Below are 25,701 nucleotides of genomic sequence, written 5' to 3'. Positions count from 1 at the left end.
TTAATACATTTAACAAATAGGCACTCCAATTTTTTTATTCAGATGACTGAATATTTTCTGAAAACAGATTATTTTTCGTTTTTACTTTAAAGAATATTGTTGTTTATATTCAATCATATGATTATAAAATAAAATTATATATGTTTAATCGATGAGCATATCTATGAATCCCTTATACATACATATTTTTTAAACTACATTTCATCAATTATTATATTATTCATCCGCCATGTATTACCATGAAATGGGTTATGATCTTGAAATTATCTGCTTTAAGCGAAGATAGTAAACAAGTACAAAAATAAACAGGGCTATTTAAATTTTTGTACCGTACAGTTATTTTTGAAATCTAAGATGAAAAGTAGTTCATATATTTTTGACTTCACAAAGACAAAAAGTCTCGTTGCTATAAAAAAAAAAACAAATTGTCAACACTTAGATTAGACGTCAAAATTCTGCTGTCACCCGAGGCTGTCACTGTCAGTGTCAAGTTGAATCAAGGATTCGATCATTGACATTCGAGCGTTGTATTGTAATCGACTGGTAGCGGTGATTTTATTAATTTTTTAATTAAATTCTTACCAATCTTTTATATTTGGTTACACAACTATTGAGTAATTCGATTCCTCTTTTCGGTATTATTATAAATTCAAACCAAAAATGAACGCACCTCCAACCTTTGAATCATTTCTTCTATACGATGGTGAAAAGAAGTAAGTTTCCTTGGGTTATGGTTAGTGCATTTTCATATTATTAACCAAGTTGGATTTAAAATGTAACATTTATCTTACAGAGTCCAGAAAGAGGAAGATACAAAAGTAACAAACGCCGCTATATTTACGGTCAATAAAGAAGACCATACACTCGGCAACATGATAAGACAGTAGGTTTAAATCATAAGCGTTTATTTTCTGCCACATATCTCGAATATATAGAATTTAATACTGTTCTTTTTTACAGCCAGCTTTTGAAAGACCCAAAAGTCTTATTCGCTGGTTACAAAGTGCCTCATCCATTGGAACACAAATTTGTTCTTCGTATTCAAACAACATCAGACTACACACCACAGGAAGCTTTTATGAATGCTATCACAGATCTCACTTCCGAATTGTCCCTATTTGAAGAGAGATTTAAGGTAAAAATCTATACTATAATCTATATATATAAAAATGAATTGACGTTTTCCTTGGTCACGGCATCACGCGTGAATGGATGGACTGATTTCGATAATTTTTTTTTTATTATATTCCTTGAAGTACAATGGTTCTTATGTAGAGAAAACGTAAATATGTACCACAGGGAAGGTGGGGCGGACCGCTAGTAGATCAAAAAAAATATTATAAAGCTGAAGAGTTTGTTTGTTTGAACGCACTAATCTCAGGACCTACTGGTCTGATTTGAAAAATTAGACATGCATTGATGAATATTGATGTTGATCAAGGTTTGTTACAATACAGTACAAAGTTTGAATTTATTTATTTATTATGAAATCTGTCAGTCTGATGGTCAAAATTTATTGTAAAGGAGTTGGTTATACACAAAAATACTTGTGAAGCTAATATAAGTGTTTTAAATACATTGGACTACTACCCTTTGATTGAAATTAATCTGTACAGTGTACATCCAACTCTAAATAATAATTTAGGTATTATGATTTCAATTAAAACAATTGTAATTTCCAGGAGGCGATTAAAGAAAAGAAGGATGGATTAGATTAAGATGCCACACATCCAAATTATGGTTTTTGTAACAAATGGAAAAGAATTTCACAAAAACTTTAGCCCAAATCTCTGAATAGTTTAATATAAGTGCAGTGAAGAATGTGGAAATGCCAATATTTACTTTTATAGAAGAACTTTGAAATTTAGCGTTAAAAAATAAACGATCTTAGGTTTTAGTGTTAAGATTTACATGATTAAGAAAAAAAAAATATATATTTTTCTGACAAAATATGTGTTTTATTGAATTGACACAATCACACAATCTTTATGGAAATACCCTGCCTGTCTGCTTTATTATATTCTTAGCTAACCCTATGTAAGGATGGATTAGTATTTTTTTTGCATTGGATTTATGATACAAATAATATATAATATATAGTTACCATGAGCTAGTACAAGCTTAAAATATTATACCTAAAAATATACCAAATATTTTAAATAAATATCCGATAAAGAAGAGTCTTTATCGGATATTTATTTGGCTAAAAATACTGTGTGTGTGCATTATTATACACATTCGCCTCCTCGCACAGGTGTGGCATTATCACACTCTTATTTATGATCATTCAGCAGCTGTTGAAAATAAAATTTAGGTGGTACAACTGACTGCGACTGACTGGCTTTAAATGGGCGGACTTTAAACAGCTGCTAAGCTGTGTCCTCTTTTGTCGAATGGGATAGTTGGATAGAACCTCTCAGTCGCACACATTCACAAGTAGCAATATTTATTTTTCAAAATTCGACAACCGTTATTCGTTGATTTTTCGCAGGCCTCCCTATACCACAGTGTTCGTAATGAAATAATCTTTATTCTCATATAAATTTTATTTAATAAACAGACCGGTGCAAAATGCCCGTATCGATTTAATACCTGTTTATACCCTGGCAACCCAATAGTTGTGACTTGTGACCGGAAAAAAATAGGCAACCTAACGTTTGCATATTCTATGGACTTCATTCTTTCATATGTTTTAATATATAAGCATCTCAGTGAAGATAGTTTTATATCGGGATCCTATACTATAATGACTTTTTTTCGTAGGTATAAATAATTCGTCGAGGCCGAAATCCGAATAGCAAGTCTGTTGTAATATAAACAGTTACTAGACACTTATTTCAGTATGTGGTGTTTCTTGGCCGTTCACAATGTCACATATTAAGTGTTTTAAATAGAGCCATAACACGAATTTCGTCATGTGGATTTTACAGAAAGTTGTGACCACAACGCGTTTCAGCAATTTTTTGGTTCAATGAGCGTTTTCTGTCTGTATGTAGAAATGGAGAAAGAAAATAAATGAAACAACAAATTTTTAAAATTTCTTTTATTAAAAATCTTGGTGTTTACTTTATGTGTTGGACAAATTGTGTAAAAAGAAAAATATAATTAAAATCATGATTGTGATGAAAATTGATTGATTTGTGCCTACAGTCTTCTCAATATACATTATATCTAGACAATGTATAAGAAAAACATCCACCATTCCGAAACCTAAACAAACATGCTATTTAATTAAAACTTAAAGTAAAAGATCGAGACTTTATGTACAAACATTCACTAGAAATATTAAACAAGAAATACTATTCGCATAGTAAACAATAATAAATAATACCTAGATGAAACAAGTAACAGCAACAACGGTAACATTAAAGTTAAAACGCAATAAATAAGTTTAGAAGGTCTCTTCTTCATCACAGTTTTCCGTAGCGTGCCCGAACACTGAAACAAAATAGAAAGATTAAATATAGAAAACCAAAACTACAGTTTAAAAATCTTAAAAATAACATCCCGTTCTGCAGGGTGACTCGTGAGGCTGTGTCTGTGCAAACGGCACGTTCGTTTTAACGTCAACTGCATAACAGCGAGTCTCTTTTGATGTTAAAAATAAAATTAAAGGTTCTCGAGATTTTAGCAGTGACCTTACTTTACTTTAAGCTCTAAACAGTAAATTCATGTTTCTACGAGTAGTTTCATTTTAATCCTATCCTATTCTACTAATATTATAAATGCGAAAGTTTGTGAGGATGTGTGTGTGTTTTTTACTCTTTCACGCAAATACTACTGAACCGATTACAATGAAATTTAGCACATAGGGAAACTTGCATTAACACATAGGATAGGTTTTATCCCGGAAATCCCACGGGAACGGGAACTATGCGGGTTATTATTTCGAAATGCGGGCGAAAAGCTAGTAACTAATAATATCAGACTAAATATAGACTGTTTGAGTACTTTCCGGCTTTCAGACTTGTTGGTTGGGTGCCTCGGGTCCCCGTCTTCTATGGTAATAATTTAAGACAACGTATTTAAAATTTGAACGTCCAAGGAATTCTCGTCAAAATACCTTCACATATATCGCAGTAGGGCCTGGGCGGCGGCGGCTGCTTCTTGCCCTCGTGCGGCTCGCGCGGCTCGGGCAGCGCCTGCTTGGGGCAGTCCTCCGTGTCGTGCGCGTCGAACACGTCGCAGATGTCGCAGAACAAACGCGGCGCTACTGCGCGTGCTTTGCGACCGTTACTGGAATTAAAGGAAATAAAAGAAAATATATTATATACATATGTAGTAAAAGAAAGCTGTTATAGTTATAGTTAATATTTAAGTCATTTCAAGAAAAGTAAAAGAGGATTTTGAATGATTTTTTGCTTTTTTAAATTTATGACTGTGGATTACGATACGATAAATTAAAAAAATTAAAAACTTCGTAGTATAGTATAGTTACTTGGGCATAGCCAGGACGTGCTGCTAATAAATTACTGTATGCTAGTTATGAATGAAAGTATTATTTCGTATATATTAGGTATTTCATATACCGTAACTAACTGTATTATATACATATGTAACTTATTCTTTGCACTCAAAACTATATAAAATAAAATAAAATAAGACGGGTTGCACTCCGGGAGTGCCGGCAGAAGTGAAAACTTGATTATTAACGTTCAGCATGTTTGATATTTTGGAATGGTATCCGTCTTACGCATGGAATATAAGGGCTAAAAAAAAAAAACATCCGTCTTACGCTTTTTCTATCAGGCCACGTGTCCTGACGCGAGTTTAAGATTTTATACCCGCGCCGCCGCTAAAGAAGTTTTCACTTCAAAAATATACTTACAAAAGTGGAGGCTCAGCAGTAATGTTGCCTCCTTCCAGCGCCTGAACTCTCGCCATCAACTGTTCATTCTTTTTTTGCATGTCTACGATCACCGAATTCAAAAAATTCACTTGACCGTCCAACATATCCTTATCTTCTTCTGACCTGTAAAATAACATAACATTTATTACTATTTATATATACAAACAAAAAAAAGCAATTTCAGCTGTTCACACTTAGAAATGGTATTTGGTCTTCTATCTAATAAAGATTTTTTAAATACAACTAATACTTTTATTGCATATACGTTCAGAGTTAAATTATGAACTTACCGAGCAGGCGCAGTATCCCCTTGCCCCAATGTTCCCATCGCATTATTGTCGTTTTTATCTCGTATTTCACTATTACGTTTAGAAATATCCTTTTGTAAAAGAACCTTTTCTCGTTCAGAAATTTCTAGTTTCGACTTAAAGTTCTGAAAAACAAATTCAATATAATATTTTCATATTATTTAAAAGATGTTTTACTGAATATGTATGTTTAAATAATTCAGTTAGATTTGTACCTTGAGATCTTCTTGTAACCGAACAATAATACTATCTTTTTCCTTCACCAGTGCCATCTTCTGTTCGATATCTACTCGCAGTGAATGTAAGGTTTTTTCCATATTTTGCAAAGCTTCAGCATTGGAGTTTCTTGTTGCCTGTAGTTCCAATGTAAGTTTTTCTAATCGCTCGTCCTTTTCACCAACATTAATTTGTTGTACCGAGAGTAATTCTAACTTCTGCTTTAATTCTAATATAGTCTTATCTGCGTCTGATAGTTTTGTTTGCAACTGATCTTGTGTTTCTATTTCCGTCGATATTTTCTTCCTTGAATCTTCAAGTTCTTTTTCATAATTGCTTACTTTAGCCTTAAGATCGTGTCTTAATAATTTGCTTTCTTTTTTGTATTCATCAAACTGCGTTTGAAGTTGTTTGTTAAGGTCTTCATAGTTTAATTTTTGAGCTTCATTAATATTCGTTAATTGTTTAATGTCACTATCAGACTTTGCAAGCATTGTTTGTAATTCATTTAACTTTTCTTTTGATTGCAATAACTCTTTTACTTGCTTTTCTTGCTCTGACAGACTGTTTTGTAATGTTTTAATGGTATTATTAAGAGATTCTACCTCATTAAGATGTTTCCGTTTTAGTTCTGCAGTTTCACACTCCAAAACTTCGATAGCTTGTTTTGAGTCATTAGATCCTTCTTTTACAATTTCGTTTAATTTATTGAGTTGTTCTTCCTTTTCATGGAGAGCAGTAATCTTACCATTGAGTTCATTTTTAAGATTTTGGATTTCTTCATCTACAGATTTAATTTGATGGGAATCCTGTTCAATTTTTTCACTCTGCGTTTTTAAAAGGTTATCTTTTTCTTCGACTCGCTTTGTAAGTTCAGTGTTGATTTCTGTTGTTTGCTTTAAATTTACTTCCAATTGATCTAAATTTTCCTTAAGCTTGCTGATTTCTGATACAGTTTCGTTGTATTTGGCCTCCAAATTACACTTCTCTGCAACCATAGTTGCCATTTCAATTTTCAAAGTCTCCAACTGCCCGAGTTGTTCCTTCAACAAAGATTCTTCCGTTGAAGAATTTTTAAGAAGGCTTTCATATTTTTGCTTCAGAGTCGTCGACTCAGTGAGAACATTATTTAATTGCTCTTCAATTTTATTTTTATTGTCAGTCATTTTTGTAAGTTCCTCACTTATTTGAGCCATTTGACGATCTTTTTCTACTACAATTTCTTCGTTTGATTTCAAATCTATCTCAAGCATTTCTAATTTCAGTTTTAGCTCTTTGATATCATTTTCTTTAACTTCTAATGTTTTCTTTAATTCTATTTCTTCATTTTTCTGGACACCTGCCTGTGTATTAATATTTGCTAACTGATTTAAAATTTGATCTCTTTCTTTTTCATGTTGAATCTTTTCATTGTTCATTTGCAAAGTCATGTCATCCAGAATTTTTTGCAGGGAATCCTCGTGTTTTCTGGCTTCTTCTAATTTATTATTAAGGTCATTTTGCGCATCGGTAAGTTGATCTACCTTTTCAATCAATTTCACTTCTGATGAAGCACCTTCTGCTTTTAAAAGTGCAATTTCTTCCTTATATTTATCTGAATCTACTTCAAGTTTCTTCCGAGTTGCGTCAAATTCATGAATCATTTCTTGTTCTTTTATTTTAAGACTTTCAATTTCCTGTTTCAAAATTGTATTTTCATCTAAGAATTTATCGTTTTCAGTTTCAAGTTCTTTAAGACGATTATTTACTTGCAACACCCGTTGTTCTATTTCCTGTAATTTTTGTTCAGCAATTTTATGCTTTTCAACATTTTCGTCAACAGATCGTATTAATTCTGTGCGTTCAATTGAAAAGTCTTCTTGTATTTTAAATATTTTTTGTTTCAGCTCTTGTTCTACTCTGCCGTAATTATTGGCTGTTTCTCTATGCTTATCCTTAAGGTCCTGAAGTTCTTTTTCGGTATCTTTTAAGTGTTGAGATAGCTTATTAAACTGCTCATTAGAATCTGTTGTTTGACCAGTCAGATTCATGTACTCATTTTCAACTTTTTCTTTAGACTTTTGCAATTCTTCACATTTCTCTTTCGTACTTTCTAATTGACGGTTGAGTTCACCAATTTCGAGTTCCATTGATGATATTTTGTTTTTCAAGTTGGTATTAATTTCTGTTAACTCGTTGAGGCTTTGTTTAAGCCTAACGTTTTCTTCCTTCAATGCCTTTAATTCGTCTGTGTTCATATTAAATTGCGTGGTTAAGCTATCAATTTCAACTTTGTTTTTCTCTAATATTTGCTTGTGATTCTCAATTTCTTTGGTTAGCTGCTCTATTCTTAAATTACGATCTTCTATCTCTTTCTTGTGCTCTTCGGCAATTTTACTATGTTTAATATTGAAATTAGCCGTCGCTTCTTCATAGTCTCCTTTTAGTTTGATAACTTCCTTGTCACGTTCATGAATTGTTTGCTTATATTCATTAATTACTTTTTCCTTTGTTTCATTTGCAATATTTGACTCATTAAGTAGCTTATCATAATCCTTTATTTTGGCACTCAAATCTTGTTGTAATCTTAAAATCTCTAGTTTACTTTTTTCTTCTTGTTGTGAAGCTTCATTAAGTACACTTTCGTATTCTGTTATTTTAGTATTTAATTCATCTTTCACGCGTGCAATTTCTTCTTGCAATGATTTGCACTGGGCATCTTGTTTAGCTTTTGCATCTTGCAACTGTTCGATATCTAATACCTTAGCGCTAAGTTCCATTTTTAACTTACTTATTTCTTTGTTTAAGTTGACTTCATGTTCTTTACTAGCACCAAGTACTGAAACAGAAAATAGAAATACGTTAAGTACATCAGTGGTTACAATGATATGTACATGTTTAATAAAAATAAATACTTTACTAGTGATTATATTATGTTTAATAAAAATAATTACTTCAATAGTCAATAGAACAATTGACCGACAGCTAGGTCAATTGTTCTAATTACAAAAAAGTGGATTAATTTAATTGGTTTTGATCTTATTTTAATTTAAAATTCAGTCAATAAGAAGTAAGTTAAAATCATATCTATATAATTGTCTCGTGTCACGATATTTATCACCAGACAACGCTGAAATGCCTTACAACTTATTCGATCTTGATGAAATTCCATTTGTATACTGTGTGCGTAATTTTCAATGGAATTGGTTTTTATATGATTTAGATATTAAGGATCTTACTTACGTTTGTTTAATTCTAATGTTTTATCATCTACTGTAGCTTGAAGCTGTGTCAACTTAGTATTTAAATCTGTAATTATTTGACTATTATCTTTATTTAAACGTTCTACGTTTTGTTTTTCAGTCTCCAGCTTTGATTCTACAAGCTGTAATTTGGACGTTAAAACTGATAGTTGAGTATCAAACTCGGTTTGTGAAATAGCCATTTTGGTTTTAGCTTCGAGCAGAGCCTTCTCCGATTCCGATTTAACTTTGGATAATTCTTCCGACATGCTTTTGCCTAGAGAGTCTTTCTCATTCTCTTTTTCCTTTAACAGCGCATATGCTTCGTCGAGAAGATTTTGTAATTCTGTGGACAACGCTGAAAATGTAGATTAATATACAATTGCTTGTGTTAGAAGTATTAGGGCAAGTTAGATAGGTAGATAAGTTGTTTTTACTTTGTGCCGCCGCCAATTCTTCTTTGTGTTGTTCTGCTATGGCTGTCATTTCAGCGGTTCGTTGTTCTTCAAGCGCTTGAAGGGCGCTCGCCGTTGTTTCAGCGCGGGCCGCTTGTAATGCAATTTCTGCTTCCAATTCACGAATATGCTTCTCTCGAGATAGTCTCTCCCGCTGAAAGAATATTTTTGCTACTTTAATAACACAGTTTTAAGGCGAAATTAATTATTCAAATAGACTTTTTTATTTGATACATACCTCCATCGCTTCTTTATATTTCTGAAAAAGGAAACACACACAACATTAGTCATATATAATAAAGATATAAAACAGGTCCTTAATTGTAGGTAATGTGATTGTTACGTACATAATAGTCTTCTTTGTTGATATTTTCTTCTTCATTTCTAAACATAAGATCTTCAACTTTCTGTTTTTCATCTTCTAACAACTTATTTAGCTTTTCAAGTTCAGCTTTGAGTTTCGCGTTCTCAGAATTCGCCTGAAATTCAAAATATATTAAGTATTACAAAGGGTTAGAACTAGTTCGTTAAGATAGATAATATTATAATAGTATTAAAGTCTTGTGTTAATCTATAATCTTCCTTTATGTTACCTACCAAAAACAAAAAGTACCTTTACGTCACGATCAATGTTGCTATATCTCAGTAGAACGGATGATATTATTAATTTCCTTTTATATAATCTACATAATGAAAATAACACCAATAATTGTTACCTGCGAAGCCTCCTTCTGTACCAACGCAAGAGCGTTTTCCGCACGATCAGCCTGTAGGGACGCTTTCGCAACCTCAGCTCTTTCCAACTCTCTCTCACGCATAAGCCGCTCCAAATGATGTTGCTTTTCACGCAGCAGTTCCTATTTTTAATAAAGAAAATACTTAACATTTAAATTACAATTTTATCGAACCTCATTAAAGTAAATGTAGGTAAATTAATACATAAGTAATTAAACTGTAATCATGTTCCAAAATTCAGATGAACTATTTTAATACTTATTTCGGTTTTTATTATACAATGTTATATACAGTCGAATCAGAACCTAACATATTATTTAACAAAGAACATACAATGACGCATTGTTTTTTATTATCTTGATATTCTTCTTGCCATCCATTTGTATTGAAAATAACATAACCATATAAGCCATATACATTGAAACCTCCTATATGAATTAATATTCATACTGCGCTATTTCTTATCTACTAGGGTACATATACCTTACTATATCTAAAATACAACCAAATATTAAGTCATTATTCACATACACAGAACAATAAAAACAAATAGAAGTGCGATAATGTCATAATTAGTATGAAAACCAGTGTCGCCAAACCCACACATTTAAACCGATAGTTATACAGTACACTACAAGTAAACTATGCCTTTGATTGGACAGCTTAATTTGAGTAAAAACTGACTTAGGTTATAAATTCAGCATTTCAATATGTACCCTAACGCACCATGTTACGGTTTATTTTAGTATAACATCTCTAGGTATATTAGCTGTTTTGTTTCTCATTGCACAGAAATTCCAAATTCGAAAAACATTCAGCTACTCCACAACAGAGGGCGTTAGTTTTCGATAGATATAACTTTGAACCTCAACACATAGAGATAAGGTTGAAATTTGTGTCACTCAACATTAATGACATTAACTTGATATTTATCTGATGCTATGCCCTGAGGGATGTCAGCCTTGTTATCGATATCGAGGTATCGATAATTCACAAATAAATATTTTTTGTGTATTTTTTTTCTTTCTATTATACGAGTATAGTATAATGTGTCACATTTTGGAGTATGTTTATTACTACTAAGTACGTCTTTTTATATTATTATTATTAAATAAAAAACGGAATAGAATAGTATTAATCTATATTTACAAAATACAAACAGAAAATATGCATTATTTTAAATCTTGGAACTGCCGTAGGTTTGCTGTATCGATGGCCTTTGTTAGACTGCTTAGTGCTGTTCGGCAGTCAGTTAACTCGTCACGTTGCATTTATCCATTTCTCTTTTAAATTAGCCTCTTTGGGAAATCTGTAAATAAATTGGACTAATGAAAGCTAAGGAAAAATAAAATAAAATTTAATATTTATAATGTTTGTCTTTTCTAAAGTATCGATACTGTCGATATGCGCCACAAGCATCACTAAAGCGACATTCGTTTGTTTATTGCAATAATATTCCAGAAATTCTTGTTTGCTGTTCAATCTATAATAGTACTAATTTCTTACGGATTAAGGTTCATTTTGACTAGATATTTGTATACAATTTTGACAAATTACAAGCGAAGATATATCATAAAATATTATATGTAAAATAAATAAAAATAAGACTTACCGATGGTATGAAATGCCTCCATTGCTGATATTATTTCGTCTGCTATCATTTTTGCACTCTTATACCGAACAACACGTCCTAATTAATGAATAAATACGGAAAAAAGGTTTGACAGCTGACAACCGACTCGAATATTTTTCTGCGCACAACTGAGAGCAAGTTAGGTGATCTTACCTTACAAGTGACACGTGGGCCACGCCCACATCACACTTCTATCTACTTTACTGTTCTGTGTTCACATATTATCATTTATCACAACAGTTGAAAGATACAGCATCCAGATAGCAAACCATCTATAAAAAGAAACATTATAAAAACGTGTACCTACCTACTTAATATCCATAATGCATGTTTACGTTAGGGAGGTACATCGCAAATCTTTAGCAGAGAACTTCAAGATTACGTAGTAGAGTAATGGGCTTGCAAACCGCTTAGTAGATTACACATAATACCTACCTACGACGTATACAAGTCCATGTCACCATAACATTGTGAGATTGATAATCTCAATATGAAAAGCACACAACAATATCACTCTACAAACATCATCATACCTTCATGTAGGTAAAGCTGTTTGCAATAAATTATAATCTATGATTAAAACAATCCATACTAAATACAGAAATTTGTGCTTGTGTATTCTGAGCACATACTAGTCTAGATAATAACATGACTAATAAACATTACCCAACCAAATAAGAAATACAATGTTCAACTTAATTACTCGTCGATTACACGTCGCTTCAATTATAGCGACATCGATATAGAATGTCTCGTAACAGTATAGTCAATAATAAATATACATGTTATTTAAGATGCTACAATATAATTTAAAATTTACTATGTCATAGTCAATCAACATATCCTTTGACTATTAGAGATTTATTATAATATAGTGTTTCGTTTTAATCTATACTTATATTATAAAAATGAAGAGTTTGTTTGTTTGAACGCGCTAATCTCGGAAACTACTGGTCCGATTGAAAAATTCTTCTGGTGTTAGATAGCCCATTTATCGAGGAAGGTTATAGGCTATATATAACATCACGCTACGACCAACAGGAGTGGAGCCACGGGGGTGAAACCGCACGGAGCAGCTAGTAAGAAATAAATGTGTCTAATTTTTTTAATTCTGCAAATCATTGTGCTCATTCACCTATGGTAGGTAGTTTAACTGATACAATTTATATATTTTTTTAAATCGAACATGTTGCAACCAAGTACCTTCTACTAAAACTGACGAAGTGTGCGATACAAGTAAGAACATTTATTCATTTACTTAGAAATACTTTTTGCATATCAATGCGGTTTATTTTATTTTGCCTGACTCTTACGTCAAATTTTAAACACTGCATTATTGCTTAAATAATATTATTCATTAGTTTGAATACTATTAATAAGCTATGACGTCACATTATTACAATATCCCAACCCTATTCTTAATTGTATCACATATAGTACAATTAAATACATATGTAACTGTCGGAAAAGTAGATTTTATTGTCGCATTGCATTCAAAGCTGCTCTTTAGGCATTACGTTTTACGGTCACAGCATTGCAGCCTGCGGGTCCTGTTTTTGGTGAAATCGATAGGCATAAGACAATCGAGTCGCGTATTAAATACACATTTTCAGTATTTACTATTTAGTAAGTATGTAACAAAGAAAAGAGCGAATATTAAATTCAACTACAAGAAGGCAGATTGTAATTTATAGGTATTACAACAATAGAACCTTAATCCGTTTAATAAGCGTTATTTTTTTGCTACGCAACATGCATTGTTCCACTTGATAAGTATTAACAAAAATATATTATTAATACAATACAATTATTTATGAAGATATAAGCTTTGCCCGTAAAGCGCGCGCACCCACCATACGTATTTTGTATCCTAATACTAATAGTACCTACCTACCTAGAAGTATTTAACATCGTATAATATGCAGCCTTTTTCTAGAATAGTTATTAAATCGTATCTATGTAAATAACGTTACGCAATCGATCGCTATAGTATACTAAGTTTTACTGCAAATATTTCTCGTTATTTCCTCATAACTCTTCTATAATCTATATCCACATAAAGACAACATACGTAAGTTGTTTTTATTTCAATTTTAATTCTGATGATCTTGACTTTACTACGTCAGATGGAAAATCTGCTTTTGTAGTCTTTTTTTACGATACCCCCTAGGTTACCAGCAAAATTGAAAAATAATAATACAAAAACTTATATTAAATGTACTATATTGTAGTCGGCTAGTAAAATACATTGTTTCTAACATTGAAGCCGTATAGAGACAGGTCTGTCGGATCTAACCGCAGGTTTCGGCTTTCGATACGAGCCTAATACGCACGCGCTAAACATATTACCTTCGCAATACGTAATTAATATTTTGGTGCCTTTCTTTCTAACACGTTTATTTAGTGTAGATACTAATATATTGTAAAATAACTGAACTAATTTTGGGCATTACATGAAGGTAAAATAAAAAAACTTCACTTGCAAGCAACTTTATCAAAATCTACATAGGTATAGATAAAAAATAAAAACATTAATGACAGGTATTTAATTAACAACATGTTTGATGTTATCCGAAGATAATCTGAAGCGCTACCTAGGTACCACGATTTACTAGAACCTACTCTAACAATGGCAGACGTTCAATGTATGAAACTGTATCTTATATTTTATAATGAACAAAGTAACTGGGAATTAATTACTGCTAGTTAAACGATTGTACAATCAGTTCCCACTAGGAAGTGGCTGTTATCTCTAATCTTATATCATTTATCGTATCATATTGATACGATATTAATAAAGTAATATATCAACAAAGGTATATTATTTCACGAGTTTACTGATACGTCTATCTTTGTTTTGAATGTTATTATTTTGTAAGTTATCATATTCTCTTGAATGCTATTATTTAGTAAATTATCATATTCTCTAAAGGTAGATACCAAACTGTAGCATATTAACACCCACCCACACCGCGTGTTTATTAAGTCATCGCTTACGTTGGCGCGACATATTAGGATTTACCTAGATTTACTCAGAAATTCAACGATTTTCGAGAATATTGCGAGAGAATACTGCCTTTTTATATAAGCCTTTAGGCTTTTGGTAGATAGTAGAGACCCTTGATGACATTTTTTTATACCTACAAGTTCCCTAAGATCTCATATTATTACGAAATGAAAAGCTATTTACTTTTAGGGAATATAATAATAATTACTAATGCAAATTCTAAATGTAACTTCTCGCAGCCTAAATTTAGAGGAACCTGCGGTTAAGTTATTGAGTAAATAATAAAATGGGCACGCATCGAAATAAACAAACCTTTATAGGTACACGTTGAATTAGCGTTTGTGAAACAGTTATTATTGCACACCATAAAATAACCCGCAAAGAGATAGACAAGCTATTCGTGGAAGTAAAACGCGGTTAGGCGATTTTATTTTACAACGATAAAGTTGTTTCCATATAAATGAGTTCCACGGAACTAAGAAGCGCTTGGAATTCAGCCAGGTGGCACGCGAGAACGGCTAGGTGCCTTTTTATTTACATTTATCATGAAGCTACACCCATTATATCTATATCAAATATTCAAAATTCTCCTCCACCCGGATAGCTAGGCTGTAAGCTTTTTTCCATGCAGTGCTTTTTCTAGATCTCTCTTATCTAGATAACTGTCATGCAACTTTAATCAGTACTGTAGCTTGTAGTCAGAGCTAAATGGACCAACACGGCAGATTTAAATCGACGCTTATTATAAATAACTGCATTAATTATTATTATGATGTCATCTCAGTTTATAATAGTAAAATTGATCCATTTGGCCTTTGTAATAGATATTACGCAATAAAACCACACAATTAGTTTAAGATAACAATTTATTTACATTGAATAAGGGTAAGAGGGTATGAAGGTGTAAGAATAAGACCACGCGTGTATAATAATTTATTATCACCAATATTCATTCATTATTATTTTATCAATCACAAAATTGTTAAATCATTAAAACTACACTTATATTACACTAACAGTAGTACGTTATAGATATTAAATATTAGGTAAAGAATATAGAACTAGGTACATATAATTAAAACATACAATACAATGCATTGATTCTTAAAATTATGAATATTATTATGTCTTACAGGCACTGGACGTTTAAAAATAAATAAATAAGTTACAGTCAAATGCATCATTGTATGATCAAAATGTGTATAGTGTGATTTTGTCAATAAAATAGATACAATTTGTTCGTGACGTGACAAAAACCAAAATATCACAGAATAGCCTTTACAAGCTTAATATCGACGTAACTAATAATACATAGGTATGTTTATTTATTATTGGAACATGATTACAACGCTTCACTTTTGTACTATAATGTGCGAAATAGTTAACATAGCGTTCTTAATGCATAGAATATTATAATAAAGAAAAAACCTTCAAAAATAAAATAAAATTAAATGTTAATTGTTTTAGTTTGTAAGTTTAACTCACTACAAACAATGCTTAAATAAAACGTTTCCATGGCAATTTTAATTGGCCCATTATTTTTTATTTTTCTTTTTATTGCCAATAGATAAAAACTACATCAAATGTAGCCTTTAAACAGACCCCATTGCGACGAGGTAAACGTTCACATAAGAGCGTGCTAAACTTTAAAAAATATAACAATAACGTTGAAAATAGTTGCGAGAACTGATAAACGGTTACCATTTCTTGCAGTAAGTACCTATATTATTTAAAGTGGAGCACGTATTTGTGAGCATTTACCGCGCTGCGATAGTAGGGTATTGTACCTGCAGGGCGTTCTTAGCGGAGACCGGGGTGGAAGAGGCTCGCGGAGCTCCGACACGCTGCCAACGTTACGTGACGTGACGTGACGTGTCGTGACGTTAGTGACAGTGCCAATGCGCAACAAACATGAGGGAAAAACAACACGAGTTAACTCACTCAACAACTACCGCCAAGCGTGCTATGGTAAAACTAAATTTCAACCCAAAATTATGCACAACTCAGGCATCAGGCTGTACGCTCAGCGGTAATTATTTACTAAATGCAAAAAAATATAAATAAATGTATACATATTATGAAATGCATTCAATATAATTACAAACTATATGACAGGTTGCATACATCTACGTAAAAACTTCTGGGTCAAAATACCATAAGGTTTATTTTCATTTATATTTTTCATGCAGAAATATTTTTTATTTAGTCATTTGGGTGTAATCGAAAACCAATTACATTTCTGATTATTATTATTTTCTTCTTCAGAGAAAACAGTTATATACCCAGAAAATTTTAATTTTATTCTTTGGCATGTCGATAATGTTATTCTAACACCATGCTTATTACTGGTGAAATTAAACGAGTTAAATCACAACACACACAGTGTACTTTCTTAAATACAGTAATATCACAGTTAAAACATAAAGGGTAAACCACGGTTACCCCATCATTGCAGTCTTTAATATAATACTTGTGGAATACTAAAAATAAAAAGCACCCTAAAAGCTACTACTGATCTGAAAATAAAATGAATAAAACGTATACATATATATAATTTACGGTTCAAAGTTTAATAATTAAATGAACCACAAAATATATATAAAAAATAATATGTGTAATGGGCCAAACCAAAGGGTGCCAGCTACAGACCAAAATAAAAAACATAAAAATCATGCAAATGGCAAGCAGGCTATAATACAACCATTACTTTTGTATGTACCCTTCTGTAATAAATATCTTATTGTGAATGTAAATATGTAAACTACAAGATATATTGCTATTGCTTAATATGTGATAAAGTGTATCAAAAATGTTTATGAAATATGGATGGATGCAAGGAACTATGTAATAATGTTTGTACTTTATGTACCTGACGCGTAAACTATTCTGCTATAGTAAGGAACAGAATGAATCAATTTTAAAAGCAGGAACTACGAATTTAAATATACACGACGTAAGGATAATTGAATTGGAAGGGTGACACACAAGAGAAATGGTAGCTTTTCCCGAAGCCAGAGAAGTGAGTGCGCGAGGACGGCAACTCCACGAACAGGTCCGTAGCTGGGCCCCGGCTGGCCCTCGTCACGGCGCCCGGCCGCCCGCCCCACCGCACCACCTCGCCGCCCCGCGACCCGGCGCGCGACACCGAGCCGCTGCTGCCGCTCGACACGCTGCGCCGTGATCGCTCCGACCGGCTATCGAAACTCAACGTGCTCTCTGAACAACGCCAGGACTTTGGCAGCGTTTCATTCAGACGACACGGTATATCACTTTTCGCATTGCGGAAAACGATATCGTAGTAAACGCGCGGCTGCGGCAGAGCGATGAGGGCGCAGCGATCTTTATCTACGTGTTTAACGAGCAGAGTCTTATCGAGTAGACTGGGCGCGCTGCGGTGCGGCCGGACAGAGGGCGGCGGTGACCGGTGGGGGAGAGGCTCGGCCGAGCGCGCGCGGGGCTAGCCTACCTGAGAACCCAGCGACGTCACCCCCAGTCTCACCCCTGCGCGGGACGACGCGATCGACGTGCCGAGAGACGTGAGCGAGTCGCGGGAGTTGGATCGCCGCAATGGAGTAGCGCGACCGTTGCTATGGATCGCGCACGCGCCAGGCTTGCGGTTGGACGGAGACCGAGAAACCTTCGATATGGGAGCGAATAAACCAAAACGTGGTGCGCACTCGAAATATCTGCAAAGATTATTTAGTGAAACGACTGTTTTCAGAAACAGATATGTAAAATTATTTATTTGTGCCTAGTAGTTACCTCTTCCCATCTACAGATCCATCGTTCTTTCCAATAGGATCATCGAGTTCAACACCGGCCCATACGCCGGAAGCAAAATCGGTAATACCCACATAGCGAAGAGTGCCAGCCTTGCTACCACGGCTACTTGACACAATAACGCGATCACCCATACGTAAATCACCACCCGTAGTGGTAGAAATTGAAGCATCTAAAAACAAATTGTACCATTTAAGAAAACGATTGGAATGAAGTCGCAGAAAGGGTAAAAAATACTACAACAACTGGTGACACTAACTCATCTTACTGCTGACGATGCTTCGAATACTGCCATTGGGTGATAAGGCGCGTCTTTGCCGTGCAGAACCAGATGGTGGCCTTTCAAAAACGCTTCCTGCGTCCGATACAGGTGACGCGTCATGAGGAGCATGGGACAGAAGTGGTTCACGTGTCAATCGAGTAAGACGGGAAAAAACCCCCCTCTTCTCCGGGCATTGGAAATATCTAACTCCAGCTACAGATCCATCATTTTTTCCTGAAAATTACACAAAAATGTAAAAAAAGTTACACAATAAAAGGTCGATACTCGATAACATTTCTATTTATAAAACCTTACCAATAGGGTCATCAAGTACAATTCCCGCCCAATCGCCAGGAGCAAATTGTGTTTCACCGATATACGCAATTTGACCTGGTTTCGTTCCTCCAACCCAAACTCGCTCCCCAATAATGAAACTGTCGGTATCTTCCGTTAAAACGACGCTGTGATCTGAAATTGTATTAGAATAATTTCTATTATTCCAACCATATTTATGTGCATATTCAATGTAACAGGATAATTCCCGTGTAATAGCTAAAAGGAAGAGAAATTTTGCGACTTAAAAGGACTGAAATTTATTAGCCATCTGAATATGGATGTCCGCGTCACATTCTCTATTCTCAATGCATACACGACTTGAATACTGGTGATGCAAGTGCAACGGCCGTTGAGGGACTATTTGCATTCCGGTTTACATATCGCTACATTCTAGCTAACATTACGTACCCATGAACTTTCGCTTCGGTCAGGACACAATGCTACAAACTGCATTTGACGATTAACTTAAGAGCCTCTCGGCTCTCACTATATTGTGTAAGCTTTATAATAGAAAATCATCTAAACATAAGTGTACATTGCAATGCTTGCAAAGCAGAAGTAGCATGATCACCAATGGATATACCTCGGATACAAATGCATGAAGAACGTACATTTAACAGTGTAACTTATTAAATTTAAATTTTTCCATGATAATCATCTATGGGGATTATTGTATTAAAAAGTACTGTTTGTTTAAACAATGACCATATTTTTTGGATTTGTTTCTCAAGTTAGGAGTGTAAGAAAATCAATGTTATCATGGAAAGATTCAGGATGATTAAAGATCGTGCGGACTCACCTGAGGACCGTCTGAGGCCGGCCTCGCTGAGCCTGCGCGGATGTTTCTCCCACAACGCGTCCATCGAAGTCAGACTGGACCTGCTACTAGCTGTGATGACGCACAACATAGGACACACACACACATTAGCCACTACCAAATAGCAAACGACCATGCGTTTCAATTTCAATCTAAATTTAGTATCGAAGCTTTATAATAGCCATTAATATGTTTGGAAGACGATACAATTATTTGTGTGAGCGTAACCTTATGAAGGTTGTAAGTGTAGGCGAACCGATATCGAAGTAAAAAATATAAGTGGTAGTAATTTTAAAATATTATTTGTTTATTGATATTTTAATAGTTCTAATATATTTAATTGGTTAGTGTTAATTAATAATTATTTTTTTAATATTCTTCCATGCATACCGTTTTTATTTCCTTTGCCTATTTTATTTATTAGAAATAATAATTGCAATCATAACAGGATTAGAGCGGACGGATTAATGTAGTATAATTATAATTTCAAAAAATATTTCGTTGCTATAGTAGTAGTGGCTAGTGGTATTAGTGGTACCGCCACCACAATTAGTTACTGCGTGATAATAAACATGCCACTTAGTCGTATATGTATAACATGCCACATGCATGATCGGGTTTTTCTAAGTCACAAATGACGCGCAAATTCATGTAATATTATGTAACTCGATTTAAGTAGTAGGGGCAGACTCACTGGAGGCTTTCCGATGCATTCGGGGTCTGTCCGGCAGACTGCTCGTCACTTCGTCTTCCTCTACTTCTATTAAATCTGTTCCAACATCGATGTGCAAAAGCATAACATAACAGTGGAAATGATCGGAAGGTATATGTACAAAAAAAAAGTAAATGAAAATCATTCACAATGATGATAAGACATTGAAATAACGAGAAGCATTTTCATGCTCGCTGTGTTCTCATGCGTTGCATATATTTTTAACATTGCGTGAACATAAATCACATCTAGATAATATTAAATGAAACTCACCTGACAAATGTTTTCTTGAAGAATCGTCGCTAAACTTTCTTGCGTCGGAGGAGCTGCCGTCTATGACAAAATGAAAACATGTAAAGCAACAACCGAAAACATGCCAACAAGTGAATAAACTGTGGGAATGTAATGGGAACAATTAAAGTCAAAATAATTGAATAATTGAAATTCTACACACGTATGTAAAGAGCAATACAGAAATCTTAAGCAAATTCTTCGTTTCTTGTAATTTGATTTTGTTAACTGTTCAGAAAATTTTCACATAACGAAATTATCGTACTAAACGAAATACATACAAATATAATACCTATGCACACAACTACACGAAAAGTACCTACTCAAATTAAATAAAAAATTATAAATACCGAACAACTGTTTTAAAAGGCTGCTGGCTTCAAAAGCTACAATATTGACTAAGTTTATAGATCACTTATTGAACGTGAGAACTATGATACACAAGGGACCGCGGCGCCGGCCGATCTGATCTGACGTGTGTCCGGCACTGATCACCCGAAGGCTGATTAATCATCTGCGACAACTGCGCAACGAGCCGGCCTTGCGATGCGCGTGGGCATACGTATCATAACTATGACATAAAACTATGAGCCTCATCGGAGTCCCTTTACTCCCACGCGGACTTGATGGTACGCGGAAGGAAGCCCTTGTACGAATTTCTAGTGTCAAATAACGAAGTAACATAGTTACGTTAAATTACGAAGAACAATCTCGCATTCAAGCTAACTATACCTATCAGTTATTTTTAAATTTAGGTCACAATAAAAACCAGAAGGATGCAAAACCGCAGTGATCTCAATTCACCTATTAATCATACTTAAAAGTTAAAAGTGATGTACGACGTAATTATTACAAACGATTACATTTATATTGATTGCTTGCCTGTCAGTGTTTATATATTTTGGCTTCTGAATCATTACCAGTAGATTTAATGCGCTTTACATGTTGAGTAACATTTATCGCAGATGTTTGTTTACATTATGCAACTATCGTTATACGTATAACGTCTTAATTAAATTAAATGCGGTTACGGCATTTGCGTTATAAAATTATCATTTATATCTTTAGGTCAAATAATGTTAGTTGTGATTCAAGGTCAACAATAATTCAAACAATGGGTTAAATTTGCAACCATTGTTTTAAAATACCTAGTTACAGCAGTGACGTCCGTGACTCGTAATAGTCCTACGGATGTTACAACTACATGCAACGCGAACCTAATTCATTTCCTAATAATTCGTACAGGACATGCCACAATTTCCAACTAGCACATTTACTACCGAGCTTGTACTATGGACGTAGAAAAAAGGGCTCTAATAAAGACAAAGGAATAGCAAATTCTTCGTTTGATCATATTATTTATAAACAAAGTCAGGTAAAATCAAATAATAAGTTACACATGACATGTACCGTAAACGTAAAATATGGTAAAAATAATAAAAAGAATGAAAGGAGCTAAAATTTGCAAATAATTATTAAGTTTAGAATGTGTTCACAGAAGTCACTACAAATATTTTCATTTGAAAAGATGATGTAATTGCCATTATTCGGAATGCTCGGTTTGTTCATTATATTGACGCGAGCGCTTAACAACAAAACGTGCTTGCAAATTTTAAATTTGACATTGAAGTGTGGTCAAGTTCATGTTGATAATAAGATTCGCGTATAATTGTGAAGTGTATCTTGAATGGGAATAATTTCGAGCTTATCCGTAATTTCGTAAAACGTATTTATGGAAATTGTGTCCCTTATCTAATCTTACCAAATAGTTTCATATTTGAATATAGAGATAAAATCTTCGTACTTAAGATGATTTCCTACCCGTAAATAAAGAGCCTCACATTTTCTCACCAATTATGCCACAATTAGGACAATTACGCGGCTCATTCAGACACTTCTGCTGTGGACAATTGATGCGACGATCGCATGTTGCAAGACAGATGCAATTCACAACGGTCATTATTTATTTATTTTTACTAGAATTGATCGATTACATACAATTAAGTCTCATCGAGGTAAGTTTCCACCTATTAACAAGATTCTAGTTAACAGCTAGAGATTAATTTACTTGGATGTGAATTTTGTTTTCTTCAATAGTTGTGTAGGAATATGAGAATTTTCGCAATAAAAATGATTTCACATTGTTAATTATTTACTTACTTCTTATAGTAAAGCTTACATGCTTCATATAACATTATTGAGAAATGGATAAATGTATCAACGTTTTCAAAGGAAATGCTTTAACATCAGCTCTATCAGCTATTTTAACCAATATCCTAGAAACATTGAAACCATTGAAAGAAAAAAATACATAAAAAATAAATAAAATTAACTTATAACTAGTTACAACGGCATTGCGGAAGGTTTAGAGAGCTTCTACTGAGCTTTATATTAATAACACCACTTCACACAAGGTAGGCATTTAAGTCGGGTAATGCTCTTTGAGGCCCACTAACCCGGTAGTAAATAGGAGCACACTCCGACCGAATTAGCGAGTGCACTACCGCGATCTTTACTGATTGCTCTCAGCGTCCTCAATACAGAGGAAAGCGCATATGTTTCACGCATATAAACACATCACATGAACCGAATGATTATCATAACTGAAATATTTATCCGAAACCGCTATTATTGAACGAAGAATCGAGAATTTTGGTCTACCTGTCCCATGATTCAACTGTCATCAGTCATGCCGTTGCTGCCATATACGCAACAATCATTTACACAAAGATGGAAATCACTTTTTGAAAAGCGTACAAAATAAATATTAAACAAACATTGGGCTCAATAATATGAATTATAATAAATCCGTTATCGGGGCATAAATAGCGCGATAAATATTTATAGAATAATATCATTAGCATTGGAGTTATGCAGCTTATAATCAGTGCGCCCGTTTAGGGACGATCATGGTATGAAAATGCAATCGACTGGCTGGTCACGTACCGCCCCAACTACGATAATGGATCGTAATGAACCACGCGGCCCGCACCGCGCCCGGCATGCTAATTGTCCATCGTCACTTGCGTGTAATGATGCTAATTGGCCATAAAAGAAATTGCCGAACATTAAAAAGTATAACTTTATTCGTTTAAACGTTTTGGCTTTCGGTGAAAGGCACTTGTAATTATTGTGCGTAGCTTCGTCATGCGATAGAATCTACTATGTTCCACTTTATCTTACGTTTGCCTATTGCGAGCGATACGGTATCAAATTTATCAATAGTGTTCTCGAGAAATGATTCAAACGAAACGAAAACGAATTGAAAAATTCATCGAGGAAGGCTAAAGGCTATTATATATCATCATTTTAAGACCAACAAGAGCGGAGCCACGCGGGTGAAATCGCGGAGCGCAGCTAGTAACAGATAAAATATGTATGCATTATCTGCGAACCTTAGCAGTCACGATGTGCAATATAACTGACAAAACGTCATTGTTTTATTCTCACGCCTGCAAATGCCGTTAAGATCACAATCAAAGGCCATGATAAATGAATTAAATACGGATCTGGGCTAGCTCGGGTAGACTGAAGCCTTGGTAGTAGGTACAGTGAAAAATCGATAATCATTTAAATAAAGCGAAGGTTACTGTTACTGCGTATAAAATAATTGCCTACAGCGAATACTAGCTAGTATTTAGTACATTCTTGTAAGTACACAAAAACGTTAAATATTTACGAAAGCACGTACATACAATGAGTCAGATCTTGCTTCACACAAGGGATATACTCTTAAGCATGTAGGGAGAGGCCCTCCATAAACAACTGTGTACAAGCACAAGCTGATAAAGACAATGTGACGCCATAATACTCCTCCGATGTGTCAACTTCGTGATCCAACTGAAGAATGCGCGGACAAAAGAGAAATCGATAAAGCCGCATAATAACTTACGGCAATTGAATATAAATTGATTATGGATCGATTTATTGAAAAATCATGTGTCGAGCCGATCACAGAATTGAATAAAAAGTCAATAAACCTGTTTTTGGTAAACAATTTAAACATTTTCGCTACTACAGATTGACATCTCTACGTGGTCTCTACCGCATGCTTATGCGAAAAAGTCAAGACTTTCGAAGATTCCGTTATTATTATACTATAATAAAATTGTTCCTAATTTGTATAAAATTAACTTACCTAAACAGATGTTACTTTCACTCTGAAACTGATGTTACATACAAAATTCCAATTTGCACAATCATCTATATCATCTATATTCAAGTTTATAACTTCTGATAACTTAAATAAACATTAAACTTGTCTGTATATAATTAACTTGAGCCATTTATCGGCATTCCTGAGCAGAACTATATAAAACTGACCTTATCGTTTAGATTTATTAGTAACTCGAAACCTTGAACTTGAAAGTGTTACATAAACTTACGTATACGGCACAACACTTGTATTCACCGTTTCGCCTGAAGGCATGAAATAAAAAATATAAACGAATACAATGTTTATGAAATTAAAACCTCGTTAAATACCCTCTATGTGCAAGTCCACACTGCGAGCCTAGCGCGGTTGCGACGGCGGGCGCGAAATATATAACGTATGAAACGCGCCTTTGCGTCCACATTGAAATGACTATGGCGGAAGCCTAGTGCGACGGTAATGAGCGAGCCAGCGCGCGTAGTTTTCAAACTCTCCTATCCGCGCGTTCTGGCCACACTACGGGCCTAGTCAGCAAGCGACCCAATGCGCGGACGGCGGGGGTATCAAACCAGTTCGGTCTTGTCGCTCGACTTCTTATATTATATCCTTTATTGTTTTTCGTAAAATAGCGGTAAATACTTAATTGTTGAAGTGAAACTTCTTTATTTATAAGTGCGATTCAATCTAAAACACTTATAAGTAATTAAGTAATTTTGTAGGGTATAATCTCAATTCTTCATATAAGATTCACCCGTTATTCCTCTGTTTTATTTATTTCGTGTACAACTTCTACCTTCTTCCTTCTTCTAACTTCTATAATGATCTCATCTCAAAATCGGACTGTCCAGTAAAAATAGCAAATCGTCCAAAAATAGCAAAAAACGTTTGCAACACCCGAAAAACGTCCAACCGCTACTTGAGCTCGC

The 25,701-nt window shown here is 34.1% G+C and overlaps 2 protein-coding genes across 17 annotated transcripts in view; one reads left to right on the top strand and one right to left on the bottom strand.

Annotated features, from left to right (window-relative positions):
* The first annotated feature begins 521 nt into the window (after positions 1-521).
* Polr2J (DNA-directed RNA polymerase II subunit RPB11) lies at positions 522-1,924 on the top strand. Its single transcript, XM_090105814.1, has 4 exons — positions 522-713; positions 794-883; positions 961-1,135; positions 1,683-1,924. The coding sequence occupies exons 1-4, from the start codon at positions 661-663 to the stop codon at positions 1,716-1,718; spliced, it is 354 nt and encodes a 117-aa protein (XP_089961940.1). The 5' UTR covers positions 522-660; the 3' UTR covers positions 1,719-1,924.
* Positions 1,925-3,028: 1,104 nt separating this feature from the next.
* The window catches only part of CLIP-190 (Cytoplasmic linker protein 190), a 42,113-nt gene continuing 19,440 nt past the window's right edge, over positions 3,029-25,701 (bottom strand). For 6 of the 16 annotated variants that reach the window (XM_090105585.1, XM_090105586.1, XM_090105583.1 and 3 more), the window contains 18 exons: positions 20,605-20,664; positions 20,314-20,388; positions 19,602-19,691; positions 18,782-18,934; positions 18,464-18,700; positions 18,187-18,376; positions 17,891-18,110; positions 16,212-16,268; positions 9,766-9,906; positions 9,397-9,528; positions 9,288-9,308; positions 9,032-9,203; positions 8,596-8,952; positions 5,373-8,191; positions 5,140-5,282; positions 4,829-4,972; positions 4,064-4,236; positions 3,029-3,438 (listed from right to left, as the gene is read on the bottom strand). In XM_090105585.1, coding sequence (XP_089961711.1) covers positions 3,392-3,438; positions 4,064-4,236; positions 4,829-4,972; positions 5,140-5,282; positions 5,373-8,191; positions 8,596-8,952; positions 9,032-9,203; positions 9,288-9,308; positions 9,397-9,528; positions 9,766-9,906; positions 16,212-16,268; positions 17,891-18,110; positions 18,187-18,376; positions 18,464-18,700; positions 18,782-18,934; positions 19,602-19,691; positions 20,314-20,388; positions 20,605-20,664 — 5,231 coding nt within the window. In that variant the 3' untranslated portion in view covers positions 3,029-3,391. Of the gene's footprint in view, positions 3,439-4,063; positions 4,237-4,828; positions 4,973-5,139; positions 5,283-5,372; positions 8,192-8,595; positions 8,953-9,031; positions 9,204-9,287; positions 9,309-9,396; positions 9,529-9,765; positions 9,907-16,211; positions 16,269-17,890; positions 18,111-18,186; positions 18,377-18,463; positions 18,701-18,781; positions 18,935-19,601; positions 19,692-20,313; positions 20,389-20,604; positions 20,665-20,945; positions 21,143-25,701 lie in introns of those variants that run through there. The other 10 variants (XM_090105589.1, XM_090105594.1, XM_090105590.1 and 7 more) reach the window with 8 other exon arrangements.

The sequence above is a fragment of the Colias eurytheme genome, chromosome 9 (genome assembly GCF_061535395.1).
Source record: "Colias eurytheme isolate Ceu_HAF_F1 chromosome 9, ilColEury1 Martin Lab GWU primary, whole genome shotgun sequence".
Classification (NCBI taxonomy): Eukaryota; Metazoa; Arthropoda; class Insecta; order Lepidoptera; family Pieridae; genus Colias; species Colias eurytheme.
This window is presented reverse-complemented; position numbering and strand designations above follow the sequence as displayed.